At 49.8% G+C, this 21,070-nt stretch overlaps 3 protein-coding genes and 1 long non-coding RNA gene across 11 annotated transcripts in view; 3 read left to right on the forward strand and 1 right to left on the reverse strand.

Moving 5' to 3' along the window:
• Positions 1–2,205, forward strand: part of UBE2F (ubiquitin conjugating enzyme E2 F (putative)) — a 51,801-nt gene extending 49,596 nt beyond the window's left edge. For all 3 annotated transcript variants that reach the window (XM_036086465.2, XM_036086466.2, XM_078071531.1), the window contains one exon: positions 887–2,205. In XM_036086465.2, coding sequence (XP_035942358.1) covers positions 887–937 — 51 coding nt within the window. In that variant the 3' untranslated portion in view covers positions 938–2,205. The remainder of the gene's footprint in view (positions 1–886) is intronic.
• Positions 1–21,070, forward strand: part of RAMP1 (receptor activity modifying protein 1) — a 202,186-nt gene that overhangs the window by 133,595 nt on the left and 47,521 nt on the right. The window lies entirely within an intron of this gene.
• On the reverse strand, positions 9,686–11,854 carry LOC118532055 (uncharacterized). The gene is made up of 2 exons (XR_004915536.2): positions 10,528–11,854; positions 9,686–10,213 (listed from the first exon to the last, which is right to left on the reverse strand). It is a non-coding gene; the product is annotated as an uncharacterized LOC118532055 (long non-coding RNA).
• The window catches only part of SCLY (selenocysteine lyase), a 38,525-nt gene continuing 30,545 nt past the window's right edge, over positions 13,091–21,070 (forward strand). For 3 of the 6 annotated variants that reach the window (XM_036086457.2, XM_036086459.2, XM_036086460.2), the window contains exons 1-3: positions 13,091–13,273; positions 16,246–16,361; positions 20,848–20,948. In XM_036086457.2, the coding sequence (XP_035942350.1) occupies positions 13,185–13,273; positions 16,246–16,361; positions 20,848–20,948 (306 nt within the window). In that variant the 5' untranslated portion in view covers positions 13,091–13,184. Of the gene's footprint in view, positions 13,274–16,245; positions 16,362–20,332; positions 20,431–20,847; positions 20,949–21,070 lie in introns of those variants that run through there. The other 3 variants (XM_036086461.2, XM_036086458.2, XM_078071532.1) reach the window with 3 other exon arrangements.

Raw genomic sequence — 21,070 nt, forward strand, 5'->3', positions numbered from 1 at the left:
CCATGGCTGTCAGTGACCCAGCATCCGTGCTGGAGGAGTAAGAGGGTTGAGTTCCACCTGTCACATCACACTGTCCTGAGCACTGAATGCACGTGTTCTGAGGTGGGCAACAAGTCCCTCATGGCGCATGTGGCCCTTGCCCAGTCCTGCAAGGCCGAGGAACTTAGGTCCTAATGTTAGAACAGACCTGAGGGGCACACCTGCGGCACTTTCTGCCCATACTGGCCTGGGGACACCAGGGGCCACACTGCCTCTTGTCGCCAGAGGAATGAGGCTGGGTGCCCAGGGGGCCTCTGCTTGGTGCCTGGGCGGGGAGCTCTGCAGCAAGCCCACCGCTTCTGGGCAAGGTGGTCACTCGGGTGGTGGGCTGCACTTCCCCATGAAAAGTGGGCACCTTTTAAATAGGCAGCAGGGTCTGGGGGGTTGTTTTAGGAAGACAGATCTGGACACGGGTCTTCGGAGAACAGCAGCTCCGACTTATCTCCAGTTGAGGTCAAGAGCCCTGTCCTGACCTGCGTTGCCACCTTGACCACTCTGGGCCTCACTCTTCCCATCTGCAACACGAGGGGTCTTAGGTTCCCTTCTACTCAGTTCTTCTGTGTTTGGGTCCCCACCCCCAGCCCTCCCGGCACAGTGGCCCCGGGTCCTGCACACAGCGGAGCACCTGGAGTGGTAGGGAGAGGGTGCTCCACTCCTCGGGCCTCTGACGGTCCTGCGGCCGTGGCAGCTGAGGCGGGGGCGCTGGAGGCCGGGTCCTCCGTGTTGCTCTCGGGAGCTCACAGTGGCTCCTCGGCTCGGGTGGGTCCCACTTGTCCTGGAAGTGTTGTTTCCCTCGCTAACTCACTCCCCCTTCTTTCTTCTCTCCCTGATCCCTCTTGCTCCACAGGAGGACTTCCGGAATAAAGTGGAAGACTACATTAAGCGTTACGCCAGATGATAGGAGGAGGAGACGGTGGGGCTGCGGACTGTGTGTTGTAGGCTTGTCTCCAACCTCAACCAAGAGGGAGCCCCCCTCCCCAGTCCTCGCTCCCCTCAGACCCACAGGGTCATCCACATCCTGTGACCATGCTGTCCCGAGGAAGAACCTCTTCACGGCTGCCCATTGTAGATGGAGAGTCCCACATAAATACAGCAAGAAAATGTGTTTGGGGTTCTAAAGAGTTGTCTGCTTCCCTTAACATGTTTACTTTTTGGAAACTGTACTGTATAGGCTATTGAGAGATTCCTGAGAAGTTGTAATGAACTCAGAATTGAGGCTAGCGCTTGCTTCTTCCCCTTTTCCCAAACAAAATCCTTCCCCGCACAAGTGATGCTGAGATGTGCTCAGTGTAGCTCGCAGAGGAGCGATAAGAAACCCGCTACATACTGTGATTGGATGCCAGTTCTCTTAGCTCCTCACACGGATGTTGGCCCTGCCTAGATGTCGTGAAGCTTCCCAGAATGCGTAGTCATTCACTGTAGATCTCTTACTGAAATGCGTATTTTATTTAATGTAAGTATATTTTGGAACAGATTTGTAATTTGTACAATTTAATGCTTTAATTATTTTTTTCTATTCTCATTTAGTTTGTATTTTCATTGTATAGAGCAGACAGAAAGATGTTGGGTCAAGCAACTATTGAAGAGAAATACAAAGAAAACATGAAAGACACATTATTCCTTCTGTCCAAATGAAACAAGAATTTGGCTTTTAAAAATCAGCTCTTGCTTTTGGGTCCAGATGGGGCGAGGAAGTTTTGGATTTTGAAGCTAGATCTGGATGATTTTTGAAAAAGAAAAAGGAAAGAAAAAAGGCAGGGAGCCCTTTCTCACATACTGCCCAGAGGAAACTGGGTGGAGCCCAGAGCAGCTGGGGGCTTGGTGTTTCCACAGCAGTCTTGTGGTTGTGAGCCAGTGGGCAGCGCCAGAGAGCCAGACCCTCGTGACCTGAGGGACAGGACAGATAACCTCGGGAATCAGCCCACCAATGTCTGATGTCACTGAGACCATACCTGTGGCCTTCTGAGTCTGCTGCGGTTCCAGGCCGTCTGGGGGGCGCCTCCTAGGCCGTGGAGGGCCAGGAATCAGCAGCAGCACATAGCCATATTCGGTCAGGCCAATACACTTCCGAGTAAGAACGCTGAGGAGGCAGATGGATTTATTCCAGCATTTAGACATCTGAACGAGTGAAATCAAATGCAAAATAAATGTATGGTTTTCACCTGCTGCCTGCCCGGCACACTCAAGTTTAACTGACAGCCTCCTTTGACCTCTGGATCCCACCCCCCCTTCCATCTACCCAGTCTGGATTGTTGTTCTTAATTTATAATACAATCTCTGACTATGAGATCAGTCTTCCTGGAGATAGGCAGGGAACGAATGTAGGCCATGCTTCCCATTTGTAATCGGGAATTGTACCCGTTAGATTGGGGGGGGCTGACTGATGGTCCACACTGGTGCACAGAGCAGGAAGAGTGGGGCCGGATCACGGGCACAGTGGATCTTGGAGGCTCAGGGCCTGTGAGGATGACACCAGTAACCTCCCCTCCTGAAGCCTGGGAGAGGCACTGCAGCTTACACACTTCTATTTGGAGCTCTGCCCGCCGTCACAGGAACCTGGTCGGCTGGACCCAGGGCTGGCCTCTGCTAGGTGTCTGCCCACACACCTGAGTCCTGCCCCTGGGACCCGGGACACGTGGTTCTCTGCCTGGGCAGTCCCAGGCCTGAGTCATGGCGCCTCACAGCTGCCGGGCTGCTCCCGGCCTGCACAGCTGGGGGTGCAGATGGCGGGGAGGGGGTGACCTCAGTGCCCACAGCTGAACGGAAATAACGCATATTGTAGGTGAAGGGGTGGAAGGGACAGCTGCCATGAATTCTGACAGCAGAGAAGTACTTCGCTTAGCAGAGATCAGTAGTTCTTCAGAAATGACCGGAAATCCCTCAGAGCCCTGCCCCTTCGCCATCTTGTTCAGAACACACCCAGCCCGGCCCGTCACAGTGGAGAACTGATACTGTGCTGCCTACTTGGCCAGTGGGGCCCATGGCATCTTTTAGTGGCTGCAGAACCCTGACTTCCAGGCCTTTTGGGGTCTTGGGGTCTCCTCCCCACTCAGGTCAAAGTAACACTTGTGGTTCTAGTTCATGTGTTCCACCAACCTGATAATGGTTGGTGATTTCCCATCTGCCAGGGATGGGTATATTGAGCCAGCCCTGGAGCCAGACAGGAGTGGAGCAGGCCCTGGGATGTGAAGCTCCGGGACTTCTCCAGTGTCCGCTTGCGTCCCCATAGCTCTGCTGCTTAGAATTTGATAGGTCAGCAGCATGTTTTTCAAGCACACTCAGAAGGAAACAGGTCCAGGGTAGACCTGTCAAAAGGAAAAGGCTCACATCTTCCCTCTTACCTTCCCTCAAACACACCACCTGCACGTTACCTCCCTTTGCAGTCTTCCTAAGGAGCCGGGGCCAGTGTGTGACTCCAGTGTGAAGTGCTGATCTGGCTGTGTCCCTTGCTCCTTGTCTGTTATTTTCATCCGCTGTATTGGGATTGTTGTGGAGCTCTGGCCCGGGGTGCAGTGCCTTGGGCTCTGCTTAACAAGACCCCCTGTTTGACCTGCACTGAAAGCCTTAGAGGGCTGTTCATGATTTCTACCGACTACAGATGAAGTCAGGCTGTGCACCTGCTAGGGCAGTCCCTGCAGTACAGAAGTTTGTGAGAAAACTTTGTAGAGAGCTGGCTCAGACTATTTGCAGTAGCTAAAGTATTTTGAATGTATAGTCTTTTTTTTTTTTTAAGATTTTATTTATCAGAGAGAGAGACACACAGCAAGAGAGGGAACACAAGCAGGGGGAGTGGGAGAGGGAGAAGCAGGCTTCCCGCCGAGCAGGGAGCCCGATGTGGGGCTCGGTCCCAGGACCCTGGGATCATGACCTGAGCCGAGGGCAGACGCCTAACGACTGAGCCACCCTGGCGCCCCTTGAATGTATAGTCTTTAAAAGGAACATATACCTTAGTATTTACTAGTTTAAATGTTTCAGAGCGTCCAGACGTATTTTTCCTCTGCCCTTAGTCCCCCGGACTTCCACACCGTCATGGGTGCAGGAGACAACAGCATCCTTCCCAGGCAGCAGTGATCACTAAGGTGTGTTACACTTGTTCAGAGGACACGCCCGCTGTTCCCTAGGATTGCTCTGTTACTCCTCACATTCTTTAAAAGAAGTCAATGTGAAAAAAAATCACAAATTCCTATGAAATCAGACTTTTTGCAGATTTATCAAAATCAACCAGAATTTTTTTAATGTAAAATTCCAACCAGCTGTAAAATGGGTTAGCCACCAGTTGCAGTCTTTAACAAGACTCCTCTTTTCCAGCTGGTACAGTCTGTTCAGGAGTGTTTTCACTTTCATCCACTTAAAAATGTTTCCCCTTGGAAAGTCAGGTTCGCAACACATTCAGTTATTCTTCAAAATGTGTCTAGTAAAATGCTAATAGCAAAATAACGTTTTACTTTTCCTTTGGCAAAGAACTTGTAAAATGGGAGCACCTGTCACTTCCCTTTCCTCCCTCCCATAGCCCTCCCTCAAACAAAGTGACAGCTTGGAGCAGCTAATTCAGAGGGTTCCATGTTGCCCTTGGAAGGCGCCACTCATGCCCTGGGTTTCCATGGGTTACCAAAACCGATCTACTGAAAGAACTGTAGTTTGAAAAAAGTTCTTCAGAAAGCCCAGTGATGAAGGCATTTGGGGACCTGGCCTTGTTAAGAATGTCTATTTATTCATGTTAAGCTGTATAAAGAACTGAATTATAACCTTTTTTTAAAAAAGAACCATTTTAGGGCTCATTCATTTTCATTGCCAAGTTCACTGAGCCAGAGTTCTTCACTAAGTTCACTTTTTAGCTTATGTCAGGGCCAGCTGGAAGAAGCAGTGCTTGCTCAAGAGTTCCCAGTGCTGGAGGAGAGACTGGGGACAGGGCCCCCAGTACTGCGGGGAGGGTGGGGTAAATGCTTGTCAGGGGCCAGTGGCCAGGAAAGACTAGCTGGGGATGGCGTAGCACCTTGTGTAGCCTCCCCATCGACCCTTTGGTCCATAGTTCACACCCAGCAGTGTTTCCTCCCACTCCTATGCCTGCGAGCAGCCTGCTCCATCTCTGGCCTCTCAGGACTGACTCACCAGTGCTGTGGTTTTCAGTGCTGGGTTTTTATCATCTCAGTGTCAGACTGCATTGACCTGTCTCCCCACTCATCGCTCCCATGCACCATTTGGTGCTCGTCAGTTCTTCCCAAACATCTCTAAAAATTCATTCCAACCTCAATAGCCCTGTTCACCGGTGTCCTTCCCTCCCACCCCCACTCCCAAGCAGGGTGGGGTTGAGGAGCCATAAGGTGGGTGCAGCACCATGGGTAAAGAGCCTTTTTCCTATTCCTAAGGGGTTTCAGCCTCAAGTTAGGGAAGAGAAAACCTGTCTCCCTGGGCTGGTTCTCAATGGATCGGGAGCAGGTGGAGTCCAGGGAGCACGGGTCCCACCGTGGTGGCTGTGCGCCTTGCCAGACCAGTCAGTGATGTGTAACAAAAACCACAGTTGATGTAGGAAGAGCAGCAGGATGGAGGAAGACCTAGCCAACACCCCGGTGAGACCAGAACGAACTGCTGCGATGGCCTCTGCACACCCCCCACCTTGCTGTCAGAGGACTTTCTAAAACAACCTTTCACCAAGCCACGTCTTCCCACTGCCTCCAGAATAAGCCCCCTGTGCTTCGCATGTGAGTGCATGTTACTGGTCGTCTGTCCACTCTGCCGGCCGCAAAGTAGTGCTTCCGTGCCTTGTGATGAGGTCCACATCCCTCTTGGGGCTCCTTTCAAGATTCAGTTCATGTGTTGTCACCACTGTGAAGCCTGTCCTACAGTCATATGGGCAGTTCCTGGGGCATCCTCACCCTGCCCAGGCTTCCATATGTATTCCTGCCTGTCCCAGGTGTCAGGTGGCATAAGGAGCACATGGCCTTAGCCATCCCACAATAACTGAAGAGCTTACCACAGTGCAGTCCCTTATGCTGAGTAAGTCTAGCAGGAGCTTCAGAGCACAAGTACCCCGGCAAGTCTGCTCAAGACAGTCACGTCACTGGAAGCTGGGCATGCCGGCCAGCAAGACAGTAGCTGAGGAGGGCATCTGCTGCCACACAGGTAAGCAAACTGCCGGCCATCAGCTGGCAGATACCAAGTCTGAACAGTCTGCTTTAACAAGTTCACTTTTTGATGTGAGATTGTGAAAAAATTCTGCAGAGAAGAAATACTGAGCAGACAGGATCAACAGGATGTTGGAAATGGAATGTAGGATTGAAAGAAACTTCCAGGGGAGAAAACCACATATTTAGGAAAATGCAATGAATTGCACCTTTGACTTGGAATCAAAAAGTCTTAAGGGGACAACAGGCTAAAATGGAAGGACAATAGGGTGAAACCATAGCCGTGGCAACATACCCACCGCAGGGCAGAACAGATGCCGGAAAGAACGATGATGGTGTGGGGACCAATTTGATAAATTCTCCCAGAGTGCAGAAGAAAACAACAGAGGAGCCATCAGAAGGAAGAGAACAGAAAGGACAGAGGGCACTTGTACTAGTATAAGATGGGATGACAGGACTGGGGAACCCTCCTATTTGAACAAGCAAACCCTGGCAATATAGACAGAACTATGGTTTTCAGACATCAGACACCAGGCAGAGAAGGACGGTGATCCCTGAGTGAGACCTGGAGTGAGACCACCTGGCCTCGGCCCAGGGAAGGGGAGACCCAGGTAGAACCCAGCAGGCACTGACCTTGAGATGGAACTAATTATGTAGGACGGCCAGAGGAGCTGGGGTTCCCAGGAGAGAGGGCTGCACAGAGAGCCAGTTCTGGAGACCTGCAGCGGGGTCCTCTCAGACTGTCCCCTGGATACTGACCAGCACGTGTACCTGAGGAAACTGCCTGAGGGTGGGGAAGAGCACCACCCAAAAGGAGAAGAGAAAATGACCCCTGGAGTTCACACAAGGCCAGGAACAGTCTACATTCCCATGAGCCAGAATGGATTTGTGATCCACCCGTGATCCGCGGTGCGGTGCAGAGGGTACTAGCTCAGTAACAAGAAAATAGACCTAACGGCTGCCCTGCTCCCACCCAAGTATCTTAAAAGCGAGCCTCAAAAGGATCAAATCATTTCAAATGAACTGCATCCCAGAACAAAGACAAATAGGAATTTTAAAATCCAGAACCCGGGTCGCCTGGGTGGCTCGGTCAGTTAGGGAGCCAACTCTTGATTTCAGTTCAGGTCATGATCTCAGGGTCATGCGATAGGACCCTGCATCAGGATCCACACTTAGCGTGGAGTCTGCTTGAGATTCTCTCCCTTTCCCTCTGCCCCTTCCCCTGCTCAAACGTGTGTAAGCTCTCTCTCTAAAATAAATAAATCTGTTTTAAAAATAAAAATACAAAAAAGTAAAAATCCAGAACCTGCCACAAGCAGCCAAGCCCAGAAGCTTCTGTCTCAGTAAGCCTGAGACTACCGTCCCCTGTCCAGGGGCACCAGGGCAGCCAGACAGCACCTGCGAAAGGAATTCCACAATGAGCCCCTGGCCCCAAAACTTCTGGCCACCCTGGGCCTGAGGCTGTCCACTATCTAGAGGCTGGAGGGCAGCCAGAGGCCACTGGAAGCCCACCACCACAAGTGCCCAGCCAGACAAGTCTCCTCATGCCTGCAGACCTGAGACCCTCTTTCCCCCAGGAGAGACAGCCCAGCAGGAGCCCCAGCAGCACCTCGTAAACCAAGGCCACCAAACAACACTGCGGAGGGTATGCTGTACCAGGGGGCCCTTTTGCCTTCTAAAATGAAAAACTGACAAAGAACTTACAATCTCCTAACATGACAGACGAAATGTCTGGGACACAGATGGAACTCACTCTTCACACCAAATCACACCCTAAATTCCTTAAAATTAATGACAGCAGAACTATTAAAAGCAGGCCGGAAATAAAGACACATGATACTTAGGGGCACAGAGATAAGGAAGGTTGACAGCAGATTTCTCATTGGAAACAACGCAACTGAGAAAACAGTGGAGAAACATCTTTGCTAAAAGAAGTCAAGAGGCACCTGGGTGGCTCAGGTGGTTAAGTGTCTGCCTTTGGCTTGGGTCATGATCCCAGGGTCCTGGGATCGAGTCCCGCATCGGGCTCCCGGCTCAGCGGGGAGCCTGCTTCTCCCTTTGCCTCTGCCCATACCCATGCTTGTGTGCTCTCTCAAATAAATAAATAAAAACTTGGGCACCTGGGTGGCTCAGATGGTTAAGCATCTGCCTTCGGCTCGGGTCATGATCCCAGGGTCCTGGAATCGAGCCCCACATCGGGCTCCTGGCTCAGCGGGGCCTGCTTCTCCCTCTGCCTCTCTCCCTGCTCATGCTCTCTCTCTGTCTCTATCTCTGTGTCTCAAATGAATAAATAAAAATCTTTAAAAAAAAATAAATAAATAAAAACTTTTTTTAAAGAAGAAAAATATTCAAGCTAAAATTCTTTAGGGGAAGTATCAAAGACGGAGGCAAAATAAAGACTGTCCTCATGCATGCAAAACCTGAATGACGTCATGCCGGCAGACCAGCACTAGAAGAAATTCTGAGCGAAGTCCTCAGACAGAAGGAATATGATACGAAATGGCAACGTAGAACCACACCAGGGTCTCACCCTCAGCACTGTGACATTGTGGGCCAGATAATCTGTCGTTGTGGGGCAGTCCTGTGCACTATAGGATGTTAGTTAGTGGCTTCTACTCCCTAGATCCCAGAAGCACCTACCCCCAGTTACGACAACCAAAATTATTTCTAGGCATTGTCAAATGTCCCCTGGAGGGAAAAGTCACTCCCTGTTGAAAATCAGCATATTGGATAGATTTTTCTTTTCTTTCAAATTTTTCATCCCTTTGTGCTTTTGAGCAATAATCTAAGAGCATTCTTATGCTCAGGCATTCAGCTCACTAATTTTCTTTGTGCCTATTCTATTCATCCCATCTATTATTTGCCTTTTTTAAAAAATAGACTTTATTGGGGCGCCTGGGTGGCTCAGTCATTAGGTGTCTGCCTTGGGCTCAGGTCATGATCCCGGGGTCCTGGGATGGAGCCCCACTTCGGGCTCCCTGCTCCACGGGGAGTCTGCTTCTCCCTCTGCCCCTGCCCCCCACTTGTGTGCTCTCTCTCAGATAAATAAATAAATAAATAAATAAATAAATAAATAACTTAAAAAAATAGACTTTATTTTTTAGAGCAGTTTTAGGTTCACAGCAAAACTGAGTGGAAAGTAGAGTCCCCATATACTCCTGCCCTCTACATGCACACCTCTCCCACTGCAGACATCCCACAAATGTAACATTTGTTACAACTGATGAACCTTTACTGACACATCACTATTACCCGAAGTCCATAGTTTTCACTGGGGGTTCACACTTGGTGTACATTATATGGGTTTTCACAAATATATACTAGAATGTATCCATTATGATAGTACAGGCGTACCTCCAAGATACTGCTGTTTTGGTTCCAGAACACCACAAGAGAGCAAATACCACAATAAAGTGAGTCAAATGAAGTTTTTGGTTTCCCATTGTATATAAAAGTTATGTTTACACAATACTGTAGTCTATCAGGTGTGCAATAGAATTAGGTCTTAAAAAAAACCGTACATATCTAATAATTAAAAAATACTTTTATTGCTAAAAAATGCTAACCATCATCATCTGAGCTCTCAGCGAGTCATAGTCCTTTCACTGGAGGAGGTTCTTGCGTTGATGTTCGTGGCAGCTGATGGATCAGGGTGGTGGCTGCTGAAGGCCGGGGTGTCTGTGGCAGGTTCCTAAAATAAGACAACAATTTGCCGCATCGATTGACTTCCTTTCATGATTTCTCTGTCGCACGTGATGCTGTTTGATGGCATTTCACCTACAGGAGAACTTCCTGCCGCTTTATCACCTAAGCGTACGTAATATCCTAAATCCTGTGTTGTCCCTTCAACGGTCTTCACGGCATCGACACTAGGACTAGACTCCGTCTCAGGAAACCGCTTTCTTTGTTCATCCATAGGAAGCAACTCCTCATCCCTCGCGTTTTATCACAAGATTGCAGCAATCAAGTCCCATCCTTCCGGCTCCACTTGTAATTCCAGTTCTGCTGTTTCCAGCCCATCTGCAGTGGATTCCTCCACTGAAATCTTCAACCTTCAATTTGTTAAAAACCCATTATCTTTTAGAAGCTCAATAAATCAAAGAACAATGAAACAAGGTATGCCTGTATCATTCAAAATAGTTCCACAGCCCTACGAATCCTCTGTATTCTAGTCCTTCTTCCCTCCCCCCAACCCCCAGCAACTCTATTGAGTTTTTAAAACTTGATTATAGTTTTTGTCCAACATCTGGTTTTTTCTATTTGTTGTTTCATAACGCCCTTAAAAAAACAAACAAAAACAAACAAACAAAAAAAAACCAAACCAGCCACTTATCTCCTTACCGAGTTTCCTCTTTTAAAGACTTACCTGGATAGCGCTGCTACCTTTGCCCTCAGGCATGAGTCCTATTGGTGGCGCTTACTATCTGGCATTCCTCAAATGTTTGGTCTTTATTGAGCACTTATCTCGGTAATTAAGACATCCTTCCGGTCCTCGGTGGCATCTGTTTTGACCAGTCCACGGGGAGCAGCCGAGGCTGCGGCCTGTTGCACCAGATACGCTTTTAGGAAGAGTGAGGAGGAAATTGCTGCCTCAGCAGCTGGTCCTCTGTATGCGGGTACTCTGTTCTCTCTAGGTGTCTGTCACCAGCCACGTGGGCACTCTCTGGTCTCTGACTCCACTACACTCATTGTATCCACCCGGAAACACAAACCCTCTAACTACTGCCTAATTGGTCCAAGAAGGGCTTGAGATGAATCGTCTTGTCAGCTGTCCCTGGGCGCCCTCCAGCTCCCATCCACACCATCTCCCTGCAGATTCAGAGAAGGAAACCCGCCCCCTACCTTTCAATTTCCCCCACCCACTTTTTCTCTTACTCTCATGCCTTCTCAACACTTCCAGGACTTTGGCTCTTTCTTATCTCCAGTGTCCTTGTCAGCTACCGCCCTTCAGCATATAAACACATTCAGGCTCTAAAATATTTCCCTTAATCTTGTACCCCCTTTTTTGGCTCCCTCCTTCCCTTCTCAACCTTTGGGAAAGGGTTGACCAGATTCTTCATTCTTTTGTGTTCCACCCATCCCTCAACTCACCGCACACTTTTCTGCCCTCTTCCCACTGCCATACTGCCTCCTAATCCTCGTATAAGGTAGACACTTTGCACATGTCCTCTCAGCTGCACTTTACACTTTCATCTGTTCTTGGACATTCTTTCCTAATTCCCTTTCTTTTCCTCCTCTTTGGATTGTCCTTAAGCTCCGTGTATCTCCTTGCTTCTTAAATTTTGGTGTGTCCTTGGGGCGCCTGGATGGCTTGGTGGGTTAAGTGGGGACTCTGGGTTTTGGCTCAGGTCATGATCTCAGGGTTGTGGGATGGAGCCCTACCTTGGGCTCTGCACTCGGCACAGGGTCTACCTGAGATTCTCTCTCTCTCCCTCTGCCCCTTTGTCCTGCTCTCTAATAAATCTTTTTTTTTTTTTAATTTATTTGACAGAGAGAGACACAGTGAGAGAGGGAACACAAGCAGGGGGGGTGGGAGAGGGAGAAGCAGGCTTCCTGCAGAGCAGGGAGCCCAATGCAGGGCTCGATCCCAGGACCCTGGGATCATGACCTGAGCCCAAGGCAGACGCTTAACGACTGAGCCACCCAGGCGCCCCTCAAATAAATCTTTTTTTTTTTTTTTTTTTGACAGATTGCACAAGTAGGCAGAGCAGCAGAGGGAGAGGGAGAAGCAGGCTCTCCACCCAGCAGGGAGCCCGATGTGGGACTCGATCCCAGGACTCCGGGATCATGACCTGAGCCGAAGGCAGACGCTTCACCGACTGAGCCACCCAGGGGCCCCTCTCTCAAATAAATCTTAAAAAATATTTTTTGGGGGGGCGCCTGGGTGGCTCAGTCGGCGAAGCGTCTGCCTTCCGCTCGGGTCATGATCCCAGGGTCCTGCGATCGAGCCCCGCATCAGGCTCCCTGCTCGGCGGGAAGCCTGCTTCTCCCTCTCCCACTCCCCCTGCTTGTGTTCCCTCTCTCGCTGTGTCTCTCTCTGTCAAATAAATAAATAAAATCTTTAAAAAAAATTTTTTTTTGGTGTGTCCTTTGTTATGGCTACATTTGACATGAGCTCAGTTTGCAAGCAAGAATGAACGGAAATAAGGAACCCAGAAATACAGAGACTTGCAGAGCTGGAAGAGACAACTTCTGGACCCCAACAGGAGATCAAACTGAGAAAGTCTTCGAAAAGCCGATTTCAACTTCTTGGCAAAGCATTCCTGAATTCAAATTCTGGCTCCTTCACTACCGTGTGAACTCGGGCAAGATGCTGAGCTTTCCCTCAATTTCCTCCTAACGTGCCCGCTCGCTGCTCCCAAGATTAAATCAGCGAAGACGTGAAGGCGCTCACAACGGCGCACGTGCTCAGCTCAGTTAAACCGAACGACTGCTGTGGCCGGCCCGTGCACCCTGACTTCTGGGGTGCTCGGCAGGGCGGAGCAGCGTCACCCGCCCACCGCCCGGGCCCACACGGCATGTGTCCACAGCTCGAGCCCCCTCCCCGCTCCGCGCTCCTCGGCCGGCCCCAGGCCCCGGCAGCCCTTCCTCAGCTCCGGCTCCCGCGCCCCTCCCGCCGACTGCGTGTCACCCACGCCGCCCGGGACCCTGCAGACCCGGCCTCCCGGCGCTGCAACGACACCGAGATAGGGCCCGACCCCGGCCAGCTCCCGCGGACGCGCTCGGGGTCCCGGGCGCGGAGGAGCCCGCCCCCCACGCCGCAGCCCGCCTCCCGGCCTCCGTGATTCGCCCCCTGTGACGCGCCCCGTCACCTGACCGCGCGCAGCCAGTCGGCATCCCGCAGGGGCCGGCCCAGGGTTGGCCGGCGTGCAAAGCGCAGCCAATCCGGACGCGGCCCGGACCTCGCGGCCCCGCCCCTCCGCCGAGCCTCCCGGAGGCGCACCCCGCCGAGACTCGCGAGGGCCGTGGGTCAGGGCGGTGCTGGGGGCCGGCGGGTCGGGGCCGAGCCGCGGCGGGGCCGGGATGGAGGCGGCGGTGGCGACCAGCAGGGACGCGCGGGGGCGCGCGGCGAGTCACCCGCGCGGCCGCGGAGAGAAGAGCCCGCCGGACAGGTGTGCTCCGTGAGGGGGAAGCGGCCGGCGCCCTCCGCCAGGAAGCCCGCGGGGCGCCGCGGGGCGAGGGCTGGGGCTGTCCCGCCCGGAGGGGTCGCCAGCTGGCGGTCACCGCAGGCCTGAGCGTCCCGCGCGGGGATGCGGTGCCGCTCGGCGGGGAGGCCTACGTCGGGGGCGCGAGCCGGGAGGAGCAGCGGCGGGGCGCGCGGCCTGGGCAGGGCTCCCGCGGAGGTGCCGGCCGGGAGTCGGCGCACGAGTTCTGGGAAGCGCGCCCGCGGAAGGGGGACCGCCGCCGCACAGGCCCGGGGGCTGGAGCCGGGCGTGCGGACGTGGGCAGCAGGGGCGTGGCGGAGCTGCGGCCAGGGGCAGAGCCGCGGGGCTCGGAGGGACTTCGGGATGCACTCTAGGGGCGGGTGGGCGCGACGGGAGAGGAAGCAGGGAAACGCTGGGATCTTCTGCAAGGTCGTGTGGCCGGAGTGCTGGCCGCGGTGGGGCGCAGAAGTGCGGGTACCGAGACAGAAGCCGCAGGACTGGCTGATGCATTGGTGTAGGCCAAGGGGGGACTGAGGCAGGTGCCTCCCGGGCTCCTGGCCTGAGCAGCCGGGAAAGTGGGGAGGTAGGCAGGGAGGCCTTCCAGGCACGCTGCTTCTTCAGCCTGCTGCAGCTATGCAGTTTGTTTGCTGCTGGGACTTTGCTTACTCTTTTTTGGTCATCCTCTCTGCCTGAATGTGAGGAATGTGTGTGTCTTTAAAATTTGGGTCCAGGCCTAAATCTGACCATTTCTTTCATTAGGCAGTCTACTTTGGTTGAGCCTGAGCAAAAGGATCTGGGAAAAAGCCCCCGAGGGAGACTTGAGTGGAGAGGAGAGTCACCATACCTTTTTATTATATTTTGGTTATGAACATAATAGACTCTAGCTTTCCCATCCAATATTGATAGCATTTTAAGGAGGAAGCAAATAATGGAGTTATCTATAAAATGTTAATCTGAAATTCAAGTCATAAATGTTTCAGTCTGCCAGCAGAATGAAAAGCTGCAGTCGCTGAGCAGACACAAGTAGTTTGAGGAAATGTGGGGTACTTATAGGAGGTGAAAGCTGGGGCGCCTGGGTGGCTCAGTCGTTAAGTGTCTGCCTTCAGCTCAGGTCATGATCCCAGGGTCCTGGGATCGAGCTCCGTATCGGGCTCCCTGCTCCGGCGGGGAGTCTGCTTCTCCCTCTCCCTCTGCCTGCCGCTCCCCCTGCTTGTGCTCTCTCTCTGTCAAATAAATAAATAAAATCTTTTTTAAAAAAAAAGAAGTGAAAGCAAAATTCAGGGCACATGCAGATTTAAGTCACAGCAGGACCAGGAGTTTCCCAGTGCCGGAGTGGCCGATGTGGCAGGTCAAACTTCCCAAAGCCTTAAACCTACCAGGTGACCTTGGACACCTATAGACAAGATGTTGCATTAAAAAACTCTGGTTTTGGGGCACCTGGGTGGCTCAGTCAGTTAAGGGTCTGCCTTCGGCTCAGGTCATGATCCCAGGGTTCTGGGATCGAGCTCCGTATTGGGCTCCCTGCTTAGCGGGAAGCCTGCTTCTCCCTCTCCCTCTGTCTGCCACTCCCCAGCTTGTGCTCTCTCTCTATGTCAAATGAATAAGTAAAATCTTTTTTTTTTTTTTAAAGATTTTATTTATTTCACAGAGAGAGACACAGCCAGAGAAGGAACACAAGCAGGGGGAGTGGGAGAGGGAGAGGGAGAAGCCGCAGCCCGATGCGGGGCTCGATCCCAGGACCCTGGGACCACGACCTGAGCCGAAGGCAGACGCTTAACGACTGAGCCACCCAGGTGCCCATAAATAAAATCTTTTTAAAAAATAAAAATGAATAAAACACTCTGTGGTTTAAAAAAAAACAACTGTGTTTTAACAGCCACTGTTGGTAATTGTATTTGAATTTTCATGTGGATCAGTTTAAACATTGTTACTGATTTTAAGATCAGGTAAATTAATAGTATTAGGCAGGATTACCTACTGTGTATATATATGAAAGTTTCTGATACTGGTAAAAAGATATACAGATAAATTTTATTTAGGAGGGATCTTTCAGGAGCTGTGCTTTTCTGTGACACTTTGTTCTCTCGTAAATCCAGTCCCTGCTGTGTCCCAGCCCTTGTCCTCAGTGTAAGTGACAGGGCAGCGAGGGGAACTGGCAAAGCCTGTGAGCTTCTGGAGCTGACGTATTTCTATTGAGGCCCACAGTGAACAGGGCCCAAGTCTAGTGAGTCACACACTGAGGAGGACCACGGAGAGACAGAGGAAGGAGGAAGGGGACTGCTGGCTGTAATTTTATTTAGAGCTGCAGGGAGCTTCACAAGAAAGTCAAGATGGAACAAAGACCTATGAAGGAAAGTGGGGTGGGGGTGTGGTCTTGCTAGGCACGGGAAACTGCAAGTGGAGGGGAGAAGTAGGCCTGCCCAGGGTCCGGGAGCCAAGAGGACAGTGTCGGGGGAGTGGGTGCCCAGATCACCTGAGCCTTCCGCCAGGCCAGAGACTACAGAGAAATAAAGAAAAACTACCCAAGAAGTTAGAAAGCCCTCAGGAAGGTGCGGCTCGCTGGGCGCGCACGCTCCCCCCTCCTTCCATCTGGAGGAGAGGAGCAGGTCTGTCCTTCAGAGCAGTCGGGTAGGCTTCGAGGCTCAGCGGGCCATTGATCTTACCACGGGGTGGAAAGAACTTTTGAAAATCTACATGGATGGTCTAGCGATTATAAAGGAGAGTAGCAAATACTGGATTGTTGGAAATTATGCATACGTTTTCCGTACTTCATGAAGATTTGGAGACGTCCGAGTGCCGAGTGCGGAAGGCTGCGTGGTGGTTCTGCAGGGGACCACCCCGACCTTGACAGTATCTGCTTGTTGAGCCGACGGAGTGCAGCTGTGCTTCCACACTCCATCTCCTTGTCCCTAATAGGCACATCTGTGTTTTCTTTCCAGCAGGAAAGTTTACATGGACTATAATGCAACCACCCCCCTTGAGCCAGAAGTCATCCAGGCCATGACCGAGGCCATGAGGGAAGCCTGGGGAAATCCCAGCAGTCCTTACCCAGCAGGTAATGCTAGAAGGTGCTCACAGATCCGGAGATATGGGGGGCAGAGGCAGTCTTAGAGAAATTGTACACCACATGTGATCACTTGCTTCTGAATAGATTTTCTGTTCACTGCAAACCTTAGGTGTAATTTTTGGCTGGTTGGTTTTCAGAAAAGTCCAAACTTGTCCATTGAGCCTGTTGATACCATAACCTTTCATTTTTAATACCCTGTCCCATCCCCCTTACCCAGATGAAAAAGATGTCTTGTTAAGAGCTATTTGTAGTAACAGTACCCATTAAAACCCTTTCATGTATCTGTTTCAGTGGATCCTTAAAAAATTTACAAAATAGATCTTTTAAATCATCAGGATTGCATATAACCCTGGCCTTTTTTTAAAAATGAAAATTATTTTAAAATTCTTTATTTTCATTATAATAAAAATATTCTTATTTCTCATTTATTCTTGTTTTAATGTAGATCATTAAATTGGCGGTTTTGGAAAATGATTTGCTGCAAATCAGTAGTTTTATGTCACTGTCACAGTTACATTATGTTTTTCAGATGGCCAGCTAGTTGTACCTTTCTTATTTAATACTTACCAGAGATCATTAAGATAAACTGTCTGAACTGTGGGTTATGAGGAGCTATAAGAGCTTTCGGACACTGTTGCGAAGCCCTAGAATTTAGGAATACTTATATCCAACTTTACAGGCTTCCATGGGCTTTCCTATCTGTTTGGTATGAGCTTCACAACTTGGTAACTAAAAGCTTTTTCAAAATCAGGTACTAGTCATTCATTAACTTATTTGTTGGTTTATTTGGTACGTGTATTCTGGCTAATCTTCTGGACATTGCCTTGTATCTAATTTTTCCTCTAGCAAAACTGTACTTTCTGATGCGTTAATCTTGAGAATACGGAGGACAATTAAATGCTAATAGAAAACATTTCTTATAAAGAAGTTTAGGAATAACCCTGAAGGAGAAATTCCCCTTCTTGACCGGATGAAACCTGTCAGTGGCTTTCCAGTTGTCCTGACAGCCTTCATTTCTTAAGAACCATAACTGAAGTATGCATTGCCGTTCACTTGTTGATATTCAGGTAGAAGTGGGGGGGACAAAGGAAAAGAAAAAAGGAAAAGAAAGAAAATCACCTTTATGATAGAATGGTTTAATTATTTTCACAATATTATGATTTAATAATGATAATAATTCCTTTGGGAGAATTTATTTTAGGGAAAAACGTTAAGGACATATGGGAAGAGTTTCGATACCCAAGATGTTTATCACAGCCTTGCTTGTAATAGTAAAAAGCTGGAAATAACCTCAGTGTCCATCAGTCAAGGACTGATCACATTGAGTATGCTGAAGCCCCAAGTGGAGTTCCGGGCCCTGTCAGAGCCATGGTGTGGACTAGATCAATGATCTAGCAGCATCTAGTTCATGTGGGGAAGGCATGTTATGAAACCTGATGTACAGTATGGTTTCTTTGTTTCTTATACCCAACCCTCAAGAAGAACTGTGTATGAGCAAGTATAGAAAATATATCATTTTGCTGTGAGATACAGAAACCCCCACGTAACAGGAGCTTAAGCACAAGGACTTACGCAGCTTAAGGCTTCTGCATCCAGTCTGTTGCAATATTCACATCATGTAGCCTCTGGAAGGCTTCACTATATACTTTCAAGAAAATGAGTATAAAAAGACAAATGATGTCTAGCGTTATTATGAAACTTGATTTGACTTTGTGGAGCCCTGAAAGTGCCTTGCCCCTGCCCCAAGAGCTTCCCAGATGACATTTTGAGAACAGCTGATTTAACCAGTATTGGTTGAGTACTTACTGCCTGCCAAGCACTGTTCTGGTGAGGGATAAGGCACAGGGTACAAAGTGTATTGGGTTTTCAGGGCATTACTTTGGCCACTGCCTAGAGAGTGGACCACAGTGGTGTCAGTGGAGTTGGGAGCCTTCTAGGGGAATATTTCAGCGGTGGCCTTGACTCCGCTGTGGCTGGGCAGTGCAGAGGTGAGGCAAGATTCCAGGTATTTTGGATGGCAGAGCTTTACAGGATTTGCTGATGGGTTGGATAATGGGGTATGAGAATGGCAAGAGCCAAAGCTTTTGGCCCCGGACCCCTGCAAGGACTAAGGTGCCATTTATTTACTGAGATAGGAAAGGCTGAGAAGAACAAGTTTGGGGGAGAAATCATTGTTCACCTTGGAGTAAGTGTTTTGCAGATGCCTATTGGATACCCAGGTGGAACGGTGGAGTCTGCAGCACGGTGCTGGTTCTTCAGTCTTGAGTTGCTGAGGGAGGGAGGATCGGAGGACCTGGCCAGGGTGTGGGGCCATCCGCCATCTGGATTTGGAGCCCTGCCCAGCAAGGGACTCGGAGGAGGAGGGAGTGGACCAAAGGGAGAGCTGCTGGCAAGGGAGGAGGCGGGGACCTTGATTCGGCACAAGGGGACCTTGGTCAGAGTAGGTTTGGGAGGCCAGGGACCAGAGTACCTGATTGCCAGTGAGTTCAAGAGGGAATGGAGAGGGGTAGAGATGGGAAAGAAGAAACGGGCCTTTGCTGGGGGCAGGTAGAGGGGCTCTGGTGTGAGAATACCCAAGTGAAGTAGGGTTGCTTTAATGGATTATGGAAGCCACACACGCCCCTTACCATCCCTCTTGCTTCCTGAAAGGCAGGAGTTCAGAGTCTTCTCTTATGTCAGTTACAGTTACCAACCACCCTTTACATTTAGTTACACTAACAACTTCAAACATTCCGGAAATTTAAGAGTAAGAAAATAGACACCCATGTGTCTCCTACCTGGATCCAACAGTGTTGCCATATTACCTTGATCTCTTTCTTTCTGAATTTACTGCTTTTTCATGAGCTCTGGAGAATGAGTTGCAAGAAGTGTGGTACTTCCCATCATGGGGAAACACCTGTATGTGCGAAAGAGAAGGGACTTTCTCCCATCACAGTGCCATCAGCAAACCTGAGAACATGACAGGAAGGTCCTGCTCTGGATTCAGACCATATTCCAATTTCCTTAATTGAGGACATTACTTGTTAAAAAGATAAAGACTGAATTAGTACCTTGGGGTGGGGGCGAGAACCATTGCAACACACATCTCATGGGTTGGTTTATTTTTTAACTCCTTGTGCCAGAGTTTTATTTTGGAATGTAACATCTGCAGAAAAGGTGAAATAAGTCTAGTGAACACCTGCATTTAATTCCTTTACCTGGATTTATCAATTATTACTACTTTGCCCCATTTATTTGAATCATTTGAAAGTAAGTTGCAAACAGGAGGCTTCACTCCTAAATACCTAAGCAGTGTCTCCTAAGAACAAGGACACCGTCCCGAGCCAGAGATTGAACATTAATCCAATGACAGCATCTCATTACCATTCATGTTCTAATCTCCCTGAGTATGCACTTTTGTTTCAAGTGGCGTTAGATCCCTTTTGAAAATGTAAGTACATGAAAAGAGCAACCACAAGATCATTTCTGGCAATTCTCTGACCTGTCCACAGTGGACGGGATTCCGAGTGTGCCAGTAGCTTTTGTTCCCAGGACTCGTTGGTCTGCGCCCTATGCATCCTTCCCCCTCCGACAGCTTTAGTGAGGTGTGATTCACATACACTGAACCGCAGAGTGAAAGTGTACAATTTGATGACTTTTTTTTCTTACAAGTAGGGCTGAATAGTCAACAAACTTTGGAGACTCTTGATCTATAGACCAAGTAAGAATGGCCGTTGACATTGTCACAGTTCCCATCCTGGCTCCTTCCTTTCTTTGCCGCATACAGTTTGGTCCCTTCTTTCGTGCCAGCCAGTGGAACTGGCTCACAGCTAGGGTGCGTGGCCCCCGTGTGACAGCAGGTCTGGCCCTGTGGCAGGGACCTCTCTCATGTGCCTGGGGGACCTGCACTGAGATGCAGCATTGCACCATGTGTTGAGGAGTCATGAGCATTCTTTTTGCTTATTTTTGTTGTTTTGCAGCTTGATCTTAAGCAAATTATTTCATCCCTTCACCCTCCTGTCTTGATGAATGGGAAGCAAGGCAGATGGCCACAGCTTCCCCTCTCCTGTAGCATCCGGTAAGAGGAAGCCCACGTCTTTGGGGATTTTAGGGTTCCCGCGCGTCCCCCCGTATTTGTTTCCACCTCTTACTAAGTCTCAGTAGGGGTCACTGAGTTGCTCCTATCTTGCTGCTGCCCCTTCACCAGCTTATTCCTAGGTTGTGGCCTATTGTATTCATGTTAACGGGACACGGGTTGTCTTAGAATTGCCCACTTAGAGTTGTTCCTGCGTGTCTGGTTCTTTTTTTTTTTTTAAGATTTTATTTTTAATTCATCTCTACACCCAGTGTGGGGCTTGAACTCACCACCCCGAGATCAAGAGTCACACACTCCACTAACTGAGCCAACCAGCCCCATGTCTGGTTGTTCTTTTAAACATGTGTTTATTGGGCTTAGTGAAGTGACATTAATGAGTTTCCATTTTGGTCTCTCAAGGTCGGAAGGCCAAGGACATTATTGACACAGCTCGGGAGAACGTCGCGAAGATGATATGTGGGAAACCTCAGGACATTATCTTCACTTCTGGGGGCACCGAGGTAAAGTTTCTAAACAGGCTCACAGTCTTTTAACTGTAACTTATATGAAAAAATAGAACATGGTTCCCTCTTGGTATTATTTTTTCAAAAAAAGAGTAAATCTTGGTCTTGGTCTTGCTAAT

The sequence above is a fragment of the Halichoerus grypus genome, chromosome 4, assembly GCF_964656455.1.
Source record: "Halichoerus grypus chromosome 4, mHalGry1.hap1.1, whole genome shotgun sequence".
Taxonomy (NCBI): domain Eukaryota; kingdom Metazoa; phylum Chordata; class Mammalia; order Carnivora; family Phocidae; genus Halichoerus; species Halichoerus grypus.